General features: G+C 37.0%; 1 protein-coding gene across 1 annotated transcript in view; it reads right to left on the bottom strand.

Moving 5' to 3' along the window:
* Positions 1-456: 456 nt before the first annotated feature.
* UGDH (UDP-glucose 6-dehydrogenase) overlaps positions 457-14,887 on the bottom strand; it is a 31,306-nt gene continuing 16,875 nt past the window's right edge. Inside the window, exons 4-12 of the mRNA XM_019413840.2 lie at positions 12,668-12,868; positions 12,363-12,560; positions 11,745-11,892; positions 8,153-8,247; positions 6,277-6,407; positions 5,896-6,029; positions 4,638-4,729; positions 4,418-4,528; positions 457-1,947 (exon numbers count right to left, since the gene is read on the bottom strand). Of these exons, the coding sequence (XP_019269385.1) occupies positions 1,837-1,947; positions 4,418-4,528; positions 4,638-4,729; positions 5,896-6,029; positions 6,277-6,407; positions 8,153-8,247; positions 11,745-11,892; positions 12,363-12,560; positions 12,668-12,868 (1,221 nt within the window). The 3' untranslated portion in view covers positions 457-1,836. The remainder of the gene's footprint in view (positions 1,948-4,417; positions 4,529-4,637; positions 4,730-5,895; positions 6,030-6,276; positions 6,408-8,152; positions 8,248-11,744; positions 11,893-12,362; positions 12,561-12,667; positions 12,869-14,887) is intronic.

Raw genomic sequence — 14,887 nt, 5'->3', positions numbered from 1 at the left:
TAAAACCATTCTTAGCTTATTTGTAGGTGGCTGGCCAGATTTGGCCCATGAGCTTTGATTTGCAGGCACCAGATCTATTTGCTAAATTCCCTTCCGTTCTTACATCATTTGAAAGAATGATGTAATGTCCTTTTCTCAAAAAAGTAAGGAGCAATATTTTTCTTTTTTTTTTAACTTTTTAAATATTTATTTATTTTGGAGAGACAGAGACAGAGCATGAGCAGAGGAGGGGCAGAGAGAGAGACACAGAATCCGAAACAGGCTCCAGGCTCCAAGCTGTCAGCACAGAGCCTGACGTGGGGCTCAAACTCACGAACCACGAGATCATAACCTGAGCGGAAGTCAGACAGCCAACTGACTGAGCCACCCAGGCGCCCCAGGAGTAATATTTTTCTAATGTCAGACTGTCATGACTCATTTGTTACTTGTACTATGACAGAAAATACACTCACGCAATTGTTGATACAGAATATTTTATTTATGTGTTTGCTATCTGTACAGATGTCTCTCATCTTTGTATTTGTTTCTGTATTCTAACTGAACCTCAAAATTCCTAAAGGATGAGGCTTGTATCTGTTTAACTTGATTTGTATACTCTCAGCAGAGCAGAGCATCAGATGGACATCTGGCATATTTCAATAATGATAAAGCATAAGACAAAATCAAAGTCAATAAGATACGTAATAAAAAAGCACATGGAAACATACAAAAATTCTTACTTTAGAATAATGCTATACGTAATTTGTAAAATCTACTTTTTTAAGTTCATACATGAGATTATATTGATTTTCTTATTTAAAGAAAAAGGGGAACTTCAATGAGTTATAGAACTAAAAATGCAAAATGAAGGTAACAAATATTTTTGGCTCTTGAACTAAAAAAATAATGATCAGTGAGAAAAAATGAGACATGAAGAAGAATAAACTAGACCAATACTGATATTTTCTTCATGTTAAAAGAAAATTGCCTTTTAGTCTTATTTGGATCGATTGGAAATGAGCAGTGATGACATTCTTGGGCTAAAAAACCAACAACGCAGCTCGTTCAAACAAAAGGAGCAAAGGAACATTACCCAAACCAAACTTATAGGGTCACTTGTAACATGGAAGCATAGGAAAAATGTTCTAAGCACATCCAAAAAAGAAAGAAAAGGGAAGAAAAGAAAGAAAGAAAGAAAGAAAGAAAGAAAGAAAGAAAGAAAGAAAGAAAGAAAGAAAGAGAAAGGAGAGGAAAGGAGAAAGGAAGAAAGGAAGAAAGGAAGGAAGAAAAGAAAAGAAAAAAGCACAAGGCCCCATTCTATCCACTGAATTTTCCCTGTCTGTTCAGAGAGACAAGAAATGGCTTGGGAAACACCTTACCCAATTAAGCCAGAAACCTCTAAGTCTCCAGGACACTTTATGAAAGGTTAACAGGTTTAGCCCAGTGTTTAGGACAGCAATTTCACGGTTTAAAATATATATATTTAATAACAAGTAAATAAACCAATGATCAGAAAAACTGAAGAGTGTACATGTGATATTAAAGTGCTGCCTATGGACATTTTATAAAGTAAAAAGTGTTTTAGGTTTAATCTGTATTTTACAAAGATCGACACCATTAAAACCAACATGATTATTTACCACTCATCCAATCACTGAGGTAACAAAATTACAAAAATATGTAAAAAATATTCTAGATTCATAATACCAGATATGCTAATTCCCATATAGCTAGTATAAATTTGATTAAAAAAATAGTTTTGTTTCCTTAAAAACACTTGGTTCATTTACCATTTAATATCAGATAGATAGCTGCTATCCTAAAGTACCAAAAATTTACAAATAAAAATGGCAATGACTATACTCTGGGTTTCTTGTTCGGTGGATCCTGAAGGCTAAACTTTGGAATTTCCCCCGAAGGCGCATATGGAATTCTCTTTGAAGACACCTTTTTTCCAATTGTTTCAATCTAGGGGGGAAAAGAAAGATTTTAGAAAGAAAACCTATTATTTCCTTTTAAAATCAAAAGAGGGTCTCAAGTTTTCTGGGTTGCTATGAAAGATTTTTGGTTCCTTCTGTATTTTTCATGTTTCTAGAGTCAATCTACTCTCCACTCTCCAAATTTACAGCTAGACACTCTTACTCTTGCCATTCCCAACACGAGACCCCCTCAGACTGAGGACAGACTCACATGCCACCACTGTGTCAGCAACATGGATGAAAGCAACTAACAGACAAGATTCCAGTGCAATCAAATTCTCTCTCAAACTCTATTCTCACATCTGTTCCCTTATTCTAAAAAAATTTACATCAGCTTGAGGGACCTGGGTGGTTCAGTCAGTTGAGCAGCTGGCTTTGGCTCAGGTCATGATCTCACGGTTTGTGAGTTTGGGCCCCGCATTGGGCCCTGTTCGTGCCCTCTCTGTCTCTCAAAACTAAATAAGTGTTAAATAAGAATTGTTTTTTTTTTTTTTTAATTTACATCAGCTGTAATAGCATAGATTTCAGGAGTTCAGGCTTCAGAGTCTAAAAGGCCCCAGCTGGATTCCTGATTGATAATTGTTGTGTCAACTAAGCTCTCTAGATCTTTCTTCCTCATTTGTAAACAATGTTACTACCACTTACTTCAACAGGTTGTGTTATGGATTAAATTAGATAAAGTGCCCAGTGCAGTGGCCGGCATACAAGTCAGCCTTCAATAAATAAGTGGTAGTCTATTTTTATTTTGCATATTACATTTTAAACTTTTCCTCATATATCTAAAATCATTAATCTTATCTTTAAAGACACTGCTTCTTTAACAATCATAAATTTAGCTCTTCTCTAAAGCAAAAATATACTATACAATTTTCACAAATGTCTTTTGAATTAAAAATTAAGAGCACCTGAGTGGCTCAGTCAGTTAAGCGTCCGACTCTTGATTTTGGCTCAGGTCAAGATCTCATGGTTTGTGAGTTCGAGCCCTCCGTCGGGCTCTGTGCTGACAGTGTAGAGCCTGCTTGGGATTCTCCTCTCCCTCTCTATCTGCCTCTCCCCTGCTCATGCTCTCTCCTTCTCAAAATAAAGTAAAAAAAACTTTTTAAAATTAACTATATAATTCTGACTCAAAGGGTTTTTGCTTTGTATTAATCATTTTAGTGACTTACAAATTCCCTTTATTTAGTGATTCCATTCCTCACTTTTTCCCCATTTTTTAAAAATCCGTACTCAGAAAAGTTAACTTTTATAAGAATCCAAACTTATATTACCTATCTTCTCCCTTAAATGAGTAACACAAGAATGCAAGAAAATGTGTTTACGCCTTGGAAGTAATCTTTAAAAAATAACATTGCTTCAGTTTAAGTCATGACTGGGAAAAGCAGTCATGCTGTTACTCACTAAGGAGGGGTGCAGTAGAAGAATCCCCAAGGTCCCTGATGGAATGTTAACAGACAAGGACGTCATCTGATTCTTGCTGCAAGTGAATCTCTCACGAATGAGAAATGAGCATTGAATTCTATAAGAAGGATCTTTAACAAGTCGGTGACAGGTTAAGAGAACCAGATCCAATATTCTGAACAGCAGGTAAAGCCTTCTGGGTACCTTTCCAAGAATGCTGGTGCCGAGCAAATGCACAAGAGCCAGCTCTCAACACTCCCCCCTCCCTGCTCTGCCCAGGGACTATGGGACTATGCTGACTACAATCTCCTGGCGTAATTCTTCACCCTCCCAACCTCCCCTCAAGCCTCCCACCCCCACATACACACTGCTCCGAGGAAATGGAAAGTACCTCCTTATTAATACTCTTGGGACCCTTGGTAAAATTGAAATAGATGCAACATAAAGGTACTGTTCAGGTTTCTGTCAGCTCTCTAAACACTCCATTTAGGTAGCAAACTTTGAATTAAAAAAGGGCCAGTCCCACTAAAGCTCCCATACTTCTCGCTCAGACCTCTCAGGCGCTAGAACAGTGCTGAGCACTCAAAAGGTATAGGATCCTATGCAATATGTGACAACTACACTGCATTTTGCAGTTTTCAAAACATTCAGATAGGAATAAGTTGTCTGGCCCCTGAGGGTGTCAGTGTGGTGCAGATAGTTCATCAGAGCAGCGTGGGTGGCTCTGGGAAGAAAAAAAAATTCTTTTAAATTGTATATTTTCTTACTTGATCTTTATATGAAGTAAGACAAGGTACATTCTATCCCTATGTAATAGATAACTACTGACTCCTAGATACCATGTAAGGAAGACCAATACTGAATGATCTTGAGATTACAAATTAAGGAGGGAGTGGAGTAATTACACAAATCACATAGAGATTTTCCAGAGAACTGACATGTTGCCCCCCTGTTATGTTATTGCTAAAGAAGGGAATATTAAAATTCTACAACTCAAACCCACTAAAAAGCAAATGACCAAACAAACAAAACAAAACTGGTCCAGGATCATAATTAATTACCTGGAAGCCAATGGTTTGTAGTTCGTTGTGGAGCCCATCCAAGACACGTCGTCCATCAAAGATAAAGGCTGGCTTCAGCATTTTTTTATGAATGCGTTCATAATCCAATTCCTATAAAGACAGAAATGAAACAATTAGAACATATACATGAACACATACTCAACCCCTACTGATACCAGAATACTTCTAAAATTTTCTTTCATAGTACTTGTCACCTCACCTTAAACATGTCCCACTCAGTGCAAATAACCACAGCATGGGCACCATCACATGCTTCATATGGATCCTTGGAAATGGTCACGAGCCGGGACACTATAACAACAGCAACAAAAAATTGGCAATAAGAAGGGAATTATTTGAAATTACGCATTTTAATACTAGGGTTACTAGGACGGTCTGACAGAAGTGAAATAGTCTGGTTGAAGTGAGAATGAGAGTAATGCGGGGGGGGGGGGGGGGGGGGCGGCGCCTGGAGCACCTGAACCTTACCCTAGAAGCATCTCCTTGGAACATCTGGGGCTTCTTAGGGTATGTTGGAAAAATCATCAGACCAACACACAGCTAATAAAATCAAAGTTGATAGAACAATGTCTAAGAGTTTAATTTTAGAGAAATGAGGCAGAAAAGAAGGGCTACCAATGATAAAAACAGAACAACCATGGAAGCAGCACAAATGTCCATCAACAGATGAATAGATAAGGAAGCTGTACCATACACACACACGCACGCACACACACATATATACACATACACACATACATATGCATACAGCAGAATATTACTCAGCCATCAAAAAGAATGGAATCTTGCCATTTGCAATGACATGGATGGAGCTAGGGAGTACAATGCTAAGTAAAGTAAGTCAGTCAGAGAAAGACAAATACCATATGACTTCACTCATATGTGTAATTTAAGAAACCAAACAAGTAAAGGAAAAAAAGGGAGAGAGAGAGAAAGACAAACTAAGAAACAGTCTTAACTATAGAGAACAAACCAGAGGGGCAGGTGGGGGGAATGGATGAAATAGATAAAGGGGATTTAGACTGCACTTTATCACAAAGAGCACTGAGTAATGTATGGAATTGTTGAATCACTATATTGTACATATGAAACTAATACAACATTGTATGTTAACCATACTGGAATTTTTTTTTAAGTTTATTTATTTATTTTGAGAGAGAGAGAGAGAGAGCCAGGGGGAGGGACAGAGAAACAGGGAGCGAGAGAATCCCAAGCAGGCTCTGTACTGTCAGCATGGAGCCTGATGCAAGGCTTGATCCCATGAACTGTTGAGGCCATGACCTGAATCAAAATCAAGAGTTGGATGCCTAACTGAGCCACCCAGGCACCCCTAAAAAAATTTTTTTAATGCAGCATTTCATTAAAAAACAAAAACAAAAACAGAACCACCAAAGGTTTCTAGAGAACAAACAAGTTTTAGGCCCATATTCAGTGATTCATAAGACTCAAAGCCTTACCTTGGTCATCCTCTGAAACTCCTGGGTGAGAAAGATCCACAACTATTTGTTCCCTTGGTACTTTTGGATCATATATATGGAGATGTGCGCCTTCATCCATCAAATATTTGCTGATATATATGCTAGAAGATTCTCTAAAGGAAAAAACATCAGTATTGCTAGGGAGTATAATGAAACAAAATGGCATATATTCTAATACCTAAGGAGTTTGTAGAGGGAAAATTCTATTTCTTGTGAGGATACAGATGTTCACTTTACTTTTATTCTTTATACTATATATATGCACATATATTTCACACACACACATCCACTATCAAAAATCAAAATAAGATGAGCAGTTAGTACTCTCAAAGGGGTTGAAATATTTTTAAGAACTGGTACCTCGTATCACCGGTGTCCTTTTTGAATGCAAATCCCAAAATAGCTATCTTCTTATCAGTTACTGTATTAAACAGACTGTCTATAATCCGGGAAGCAAATCTCCTTCTCTGGTAGTCATTCATATCTATGACCTGAAATTACATGTACAATTATACAATGTAAACATGTACAATTAGTGCAGTTAAAAGAGGTGAAGCCTATGCCACACACTGCTCACAGTTTTATAGTACTATTGTATGAATACCAGCCTCATAAAGTAACAGGAGGCAAAGATTAAACAACCTCTTCAGTATCTATTAAAAATTAAAAAAAAAAAAAAAAAAAAAAAAGAATTACCATCCCACACTTAAAGTCATCCTGAAAATTTTCACTTGGCTTCCATGCACCAACCTCAGATGGGATGGATGTAAAGATGAGGAGCACAGTTAAGTTTCAACCCCACTTGAGATCCAGCTATAATAGCTGAAAAAAGGCACAGAGAAAACAGAGTTCTCCTTTGCCAACTTCTCCAAACCCTATGGAAGCAAGGCTGTAAGCAATCAAATCCCAAAGCCCCCCCACCACCCTTGCCATATACGCTTACCCCTCACCGAAACTGAGTGGAAGTAGAAAGTGAGCAGAAAACAGTTGAACAATGCAGAGTTATAGCTTCCTCTTGATAAAGCATAGCACTCCTAACCCTTGGCTAAGTTTTTAACTAAATATTGTAAGAATAAAAGTCTCTGCTCACCTAACCCTTTACTCTCCTAAGAGTCTATAAACAAGACTTCAGGAGCACCTGGGTGGCTCAGTGGGTTGAATGTCTGACTTCGGTTCATGTCATGATCTCACGGTTCATGGGTTCGAGCCCCATACGGGCTCTCTGCATCAGCACAGAGCCCACTTTGGATCTTTTGTCTCCCTCTCTCTCTGCCTCTCCCCCGCTCACAGTCGCTCTCTCCATCTCTCAAAAAAAAAATAATAAACATTTAAAAAAAAGAAAAATAAATAAATAAACAAGACTTCCTATTGGTGGCCAGTATATAAGGAAAGAGACTAGTTTTTATGTGGTTTTTTTTTTTTTAAGACACTGAATTTCTAGGGGCTGTCTCAAAACCTGAGAGCTCGTGAAATGAGCCCAGTGTTGGAAAATCAAGACTTTATCTGCATTTCGCCATGATGGACAGGAAGCTAAACTCATCATGCTGGATTGAATGAAACAAACTTTTACATTGTACATTTTCCTTAAAAATGTACATTTCCTTATACTGTCACCCACTGCTGAAATCTAAAAAACTACAGAGTTGCAGAAAAAATATTTGGGAAAGATATGTATACCGGCTGGTATCTTGGACATATTACTTAACGTCTCTAAGCCTCAGTTTCCTCACCTAGAAATGGGGAATATTAGTGATGAGGACTAAATGAAATATGCAAAGTACCTAAGAAAGTGCCTGGCACAGGGAAAGCACTCAATTAATGTGAACTCTATTTTCAGTTTGGGAAGGGTCTTTAATTTTAGCTCTGTGAATCTCAAAGGGACAAAACAAATATCAACACACACAAACCACCTTGAAAGCATTACAATACAGGTTCTTCCTTTGTTATGATTGTCTGCCTTTTAGGATAGAGAAGAGTTGTAACTAATAGTTCTTGCTTTACCCTGAGAGCAAATGTGTTATAAAACTAGAAGACAGATAGTTTATCAGAAATTTCCATCAGAGTTGATTAGCAAAAAAGACAAAAACACAGAAGCCCAATAAGTAAACCTAAAATAAAGAAACTGAATATAATGTTTGAGTTCCTGGAATAAATAAATTCTGTCAAAAACATCTCACAAAGGGAGACATGTTTTAATCAGAAGTTAAGCAAAAGTTGTGACTAGAAAGATTGATACCTGCTGCCAATACCGAGCTACTTCAGGCAAATTCAGAGCCTCACAGAGATAAACCAAATTCAGAACATCTTTCTGAAAGCAGCTTCCACCAAAACCTGAAGAAAAAAGTGACAGTATTTTTATTTAAGAACCACAACTGAATCATGTGACAAATCTGTCACACTAAATCAGAGGGCCTAAGCTAGAATTTTTTTTTTCTTTAAGTAAACTCCACCCCACACATGGGGCTCAAACTCACAACCCCGAGATCAAGAGTTGCATGCTCTACTGTATTAGAGTTGCATGCTCTACTGTGCCAGTCAGGTGACCCTATGCTAGGATTTCTAATAATAAAATTTAGATGTTGGAAAGTTATTGGGTTTAAATAATGTGTGAAATTTGCAAGCAACTAATCAACTCTATAAATAATTTCTAGATAATCTTCTAGTAAATGTTTTATTATGGTTACATTTTCTATTTTATTCCTTATTCATCTGGTATCACTGCCCCACCTCTCTTAGTTTAGCACTTAGTTTAGCACAGGGCTGGTAAAGTTTTATGGGACAAATTGTAAATATTTTAGCCTTTGTGGGCCACATAATCTCTGGCACAAATATTCAACTCTGCCTTTGTAGCTCAAAAGCAGTCACAGACAATATGTAATAAAATTGGCATGGCTGTGTTCCAATACAACTTTATTTATAAAACAAGCTGGGGACCAATTTTAGCCTGAAGACAATAGTTTGCCCACCCTGTTCTAATACAATTCAATATACAGTAAGGATTGGCATGTGCTTTGGAGCCCAAAACACCTAGCCACTCACTAGTTGTGTGACTTACAGCAAGTCGTGAACATTTCCCTGATCCCTAACCATCTCTATAAAGGACATACCAGCACCTTCTTAACAGGCTATAAGGATTAATAAATGAGATATATAAAGTACTAGTTCAGAACTTGTTGCATAATAGACCTTCAATAAATAGTAGCTATTTTTTTTTAAACGGTAGCTTAAAGAAAATACTAAAAAGATAGAAAAGGGCAGGGAAACGAGAATTGGGAAATGGCATTAGGCCCCAGAAACACACGAAGGGCTGCCTACGGCCTAATCTATAAAACTCTATTTACCCTTAGATCAACCATGTTAACTTATATCCAAAAACACAACCAATTCTCATTATCTACTAGTTACATTCTACAAAAATGCCACAAATGTGGAATTAATGAATACTAAAGCATTGTTCCTAGGCGAAATAAAGAGTTAGGTTCCTGTGAGCTTATGGTCACATTTCACCAACAAATTGATACATAATCATTTTACTTTTATTAAAAATTTATTTTATTTTATTATACTTAGACTTTTTAATGTTTTTATTTTTTTTGATTTTCAATTTTAATTCCAGCATAGTATATATAGAGTGTTATGTTAGTTTCAGGTCTACAATACAGTGATTCAACAATTCTACACATTACTCACTGTCCATCATGGTAAGTGTAGTCTTAATCCCCTTCATCTATTTCACCCCATCCACTTCCCCTCTGGCAGCCATAAGTATGTTCTCTATAGTTAAGAGTCTGTTTCTTGGTTTGTCTCTTTTCTCTTTTGTTTGTTTTATTTCTTAAATTCCACATATGAGTGAAATCTTATGGTATTTATCTTTCCTTAACTGACTTATTTCACTTAGCATAATACTCTCTAGATTCATTCATGTTGTTGCAAATAGCAAGAGTTCATTCTTTTCTATGGCTGAGTAATATTCCACTGTGTATATGTATATATATGTATGTGTGTGTGTATATATATATATGTGTGTGTGTGTGTGTATATATACATGTATATACATATATATGTACATACATATATATGTATGTATATGTATATATATATGTATATGTATATATATGTATATACATACACACACACACACACATATATATGTATATGTCCATTGATAGATTAATGGATAAGGAAGATGTGGTGTGTATATGTATATATACACATATATATATATATGGGTTGCCGCCATATCTTGCCTAGTGTAAATAATGCTGCAATAAACAATAGGGGTCGATATATCTTTTTGAATTAGTGTTTTTGTATTCTTTGGGTAAATACCCAGTAGTGGAATTACTGGATCACATGATAATTCTATTTTTAATTTTTGAGGAATCTCCATATATTGTTTTCCACACTGGCTGCAATAGTTTTTATTCCCCCCAACAGTGCACGAGTGTTCCTTTTCCTCTGTATCATTGCCAACATTTGTTGTTTCTTGTATTTTTTAGTTTAGCTATTCTGACAGGTGTGAGGTGATATGTCATTACGGTTTTGATTTGCATTTCTCTGATGATGAGTGATACGGGGCATCTTTCCATGTGTCTGTTTGCCATCTGTATGTCTTCTTTGGAGAAATGTCTGTTCATGTCTTCTGCCTCCCCCTTTTAAGTAAGCTCTATACCCAAAATGGGGCTCAAACTCATTACCCTGAGATCAAGAGTTGCATGCTCTACCAACTGAGCCAGCCCAGTGTCCCTGTTCTTGCCCTTATGAGTTTAAAGACACTTTATTTAATATATATTATTGATTCATTAATATTAAATTCATAGCCAACAGCACTATAACTCATGCCTGAATAAAGCTTATCTAACCACAATATTTTCTCTGTGAGGTACATCAGAGTCTCCTGGCACTTCAAAACACTAGGCAGCACTTTGCAATATGCCTGAGGGCCATTTAGAAAAGTGAAACCACCAATAAAAAGCACAAAAATGTAAAAAAATGTGACACTAAATAGACCACAAAAAAAAGCACTTGTTTACAGAATGGGAGCTGAAACAAGAGCATTGCCTTATGCAACTTCAGCTGGAAATGTCTGTGTTGGGTGACTCAAATTTTTTGCTGCTGTGTTGTGTCTGCAAACGACCATGAAAGCACTAGGAGCACTGATTTTGGGATTAAAAATAAATTTTAGCAAATAGGATAATTCAGAAGTACAGAACTGGCAACTAATAAGGACCGACTTACTTCACCCAGGCCACATTTCCAAAAGTATATTAGTAGGCAAAGTAAATGATAGGAAATTTGTTTCCTGTTTGCTTCAGTAAGGTATTGAGTTATTTCCTATGTGGTCTCTGGAACTTACTCTTCCTAAATGTTCGAACTGAATACCAATTAATGCTCCTATAACAGTGAACTCTGTTTATCCTCCTAATCAATCAGTAATTATTAAACAATATAAGTTAAATTATTGCTGCACTTGGGAAGTTCCAGATAGGTTGAAGATGTCACATGAATAACAGAATCATTATTTTGAGGGCATCAAGTTAAACAAAGATTTCTTTGGGGCGCCCGGGTGGCTCAGTTGGTTAAACGTCCAACTTCGGCTCAGATCACGATCTCACAGTTTGTGAGTCTGAGTCCCTCCTTGATCTCTGTGCTGTCAGCGCACAGCCTGCTTCTGATCCTCTGTCTCCCTCTCTCTCTACCCCTCCCTACACACTCTCTCTCTCTCTCTCAAAAATAAATAAATATTAAAAAAAAAAAAAAAGACTTCCTTAAAGTTAGAGACCCAGCTAAATGAACCTATTTTATGTACAGAAAAATTTTCAATTTACCAACACTGGCTTTCAGAAACTTATTTCCAATTCTCTGGTCCATTCCAATGGCTGTTGCCACCTCTTCTACATCAGCCCCTGTTGCTTCACAGAGGGCACTTATAGAGTTAATACTGCTGATCCGCTGGGCAAGAAAAGCATTTGCTGCCTTCGGGGGGGGGAAAAAAAGGAAAAGTACAATGAGTTAAAATGGCAATTTTAAATGTCTGGATTATATTTCACTGAGTTGATACAAACTACTGAGGGAGATATAAAAGTTACTGATGGCCTCAATTTGAGGAGGCTATGAATGGGTTGGTAAAGGAAAATGTTTTAAATTCGAGAAGAAAGATGATTAAGAACGGGAGTAAAAAAGGGAAAGAGTGATTTTTAAGACTATAATTTTAATGAACCCTTCATTTTATGTTATATTTTATTAAAATTTAGCACTTTCCAAAATATTTTATACCCCAATATTTGATTTCCCTTGTGAAAATTATTTCATAATGGACAAGAATATTGTCTTCAAAAGCATACCTTTTATTTAATATTAAGAAAGTACCTGTGTGGCTTATCAGGCTTAAGAGAAATAAGTCCTTGGCTTTAAATTAAATGGAGAATTGAATGCTCTATACCAACCAGTTTGGAAAGTTCTGAAGACCAAGTATTAGTGGTGAGGATCTTTTCTCTGGGAACCCAGTGCTCATACACAGCACACAGTGCCTGCACAGCTCTCTGGCCCTCTGGCGTTTCATCCCCTCCAATCAGTACTCTGTCTGGGTTCTTCAGGTCCTTGATGGCTGTTCCTTCCGCCAAGAACTCAGGGTTGGACAGTACCTAGAATCCCAATGCAAAGCAAAGTTGTAAGCCTAGAATTAACCATGGGCAATTATAAGCAGCAATATTTACATAGTATCAGGTTCTAACGCTTCCTTTTTTTATACCTGTAAATTCAAGTTGGGTTTTGTGTTTGCATCAAATATTCGACGAATACTTTCTGCTGCCCTCACTGGAACTGTGCTTTTCTCAGTCACAATTTTGTACCCATGTGAGTTTTGCACAATGCGTCTGGCACAAGCCTCAATATACTTCAGATCTGCCGCACGGCCTTTCCCCATTCCATAGGTTTTGGTTGGAGTGTTCACCTGATGAAAGCATATGGGATTAAGAACAAAGTATCTGTGAGATATTCACTGATTTCAAGACAAACCCTGAATCATCAATTAACTAGTTAAATGCGAAGTTAACTATCATCATTAGCTTTAATTTAACCCTCTATTAATTCCATAGAAATAATACATTTTATAAATATAATCACCAGACAGAACAGCCTGAAGCATCAACTCATTCAATAAATTTTTGTTGATAAGCTACTATATAGTGACAGATATCAGGGAAGGCAGGTTGCAAGCTAAGCCCTGGAGACATAAAGATGAATGAGACTGTTCTTGTCCTAAAGGAGTTCCCAATCTGAAATGAAATGTAAGTTTTCTTTCCTCTCTTTATTGTACGTAATAAATTATTATCCTGGTCTTTATTTTATTTTATTTTTTAATGCTTTGTTTTAAATTTATTTTTGAGAGAGAGAGAGAGAGAGAGAGAGAGCGAGCACGCAAGTTGGGGAGGGGCAGAGACAGAGGGAGAACAGAGGATCTCAAGCAGGCTCTGCGCTGCCCAGCAGAGAGCCTGATTGTGGGGCTTGAACTCACAAACTATGAGATCATGACCAGAGCTGAAGTCAGACGCCCAACCAACTGAGCCACTAGGCACCACTATTATCCTGGTCTTTGTTTTTTAACTTAAAAAATTTTATTATTTATGTTTATAATTTACATCCAAGTTAGTTAACATATAGTGTAATAATGATTTCAGGAATAGAATTTAGTGACTCATCATGTACATACAATACCCAGTTCTCATCCCAACAAATATCCTCCTCAATGTCCCTTGCCCGTTTAGCCCATCTCCCCCCCAACAACCTGCCAGCAACCCTCAGTTTGTTCTCTGTATTTAAGTCTCTTATGTTTTGTTCCCCTCCCTGTTTTTATATTATTTTTGCTTCCCTTCCCTTATGTTCATCTGTTTTGTGTCTTAAATTCCACATATGAGTGAAGTCATATGATATTTGTCTTTCTCTGACTCCTTTCGCTTAGCATAATACACTCTAGTTCCATCCACATAGTTGCAAATGACAAGATTTCATTCTTTTTTATTGCTGAGTAATATTCCATTGTATATATATACCACATCTTCTTTATCCATTCATCCATCGATAGACATTTGGGCTCCTTCCATACTTTGGCTATTGTTGATAGTGCTGCTATAAACATTGGGGTGCATATGCCCCTTTGAAACAGCACTCCTGTATCCTTTGTATAAATACCCAACAGTGCAATTGCTGGGTCACAGGGTAATTCTATTTTTAGTTTTTTGAGGAACCTCCATACTGTTTTCCAGAGTGGCTGTACCAGTTTGCATTCACACCAGCAGTGCAAAAGGGTTCCTCTCTCTCTGCATCCTTGCCAACATCTGTTGTTGCCTGTTAATTTTAGCCATTCTGACAGGTGTGAGGTGGTGGTATCTCACCGTGGTTTTAATATGTATTTCCCTGATGATGAGTAATTTTGAAAAATTTTTCATGTGCCTGTTAGCCATCTGAATGTCTTCTTTGGAAAAGTGCCTATTCATATCTTTTGCCCATTTCTTCACTGGATTATTTGTTTTTTGGGTGTTGAGTTTGATAAGTTCTTTATAGATTTTGGATACCATTTTCCTAGTCTTTTAAACCAAATTTTATTTTTAATTAAAAAAAATTTTAAAGTTTATTCATTCATTTTCACAGAGAGAGAGCACAAGCAGGGGAGTGGCAGAAGGAGAGAGAGATTCCCAAGCAGGCCCCACATTGCCAGCATAGAGCCTGACTTGCGGCAGAAGCCACGAACTGCAAGTTCATGATCTGAACTGAAATCAAGAATTGGTTGCTCAACCAACTAAGCCACCCAGGTGCCCCAAAACCAAATTTTAAGTTCCTTTTCTATCCTCCTTGTTTATAAACCTATATCCATAGCTTTTTACAAATATTTGCAATATCATTCACAAATGTTTTCTTGGCTCATTAAAGCTAGACATTATCTAGCATCTTTAGGATTTCCAATACTATAATA

This window comes from Panthera pardus, unplaced genomic scaffold (genome assembly GCF_024362965.1).
Source record: "Panthera pardus isolate Hobbes unplaced genomic scaffold, ASM2436296v1 HiC_scaffold_13, whole genome shotgun sequence".
Lineage (NCBI taxonomy): Eukaryota > Metazoa > Chordata > Mammalia > Carnivora > Felidae > Panthera > Panthera pardus.
Note: the sequence above shows the minus strand (reverse complement) of the source record. Positions and strands in the feature narration are given on the sequence as shown.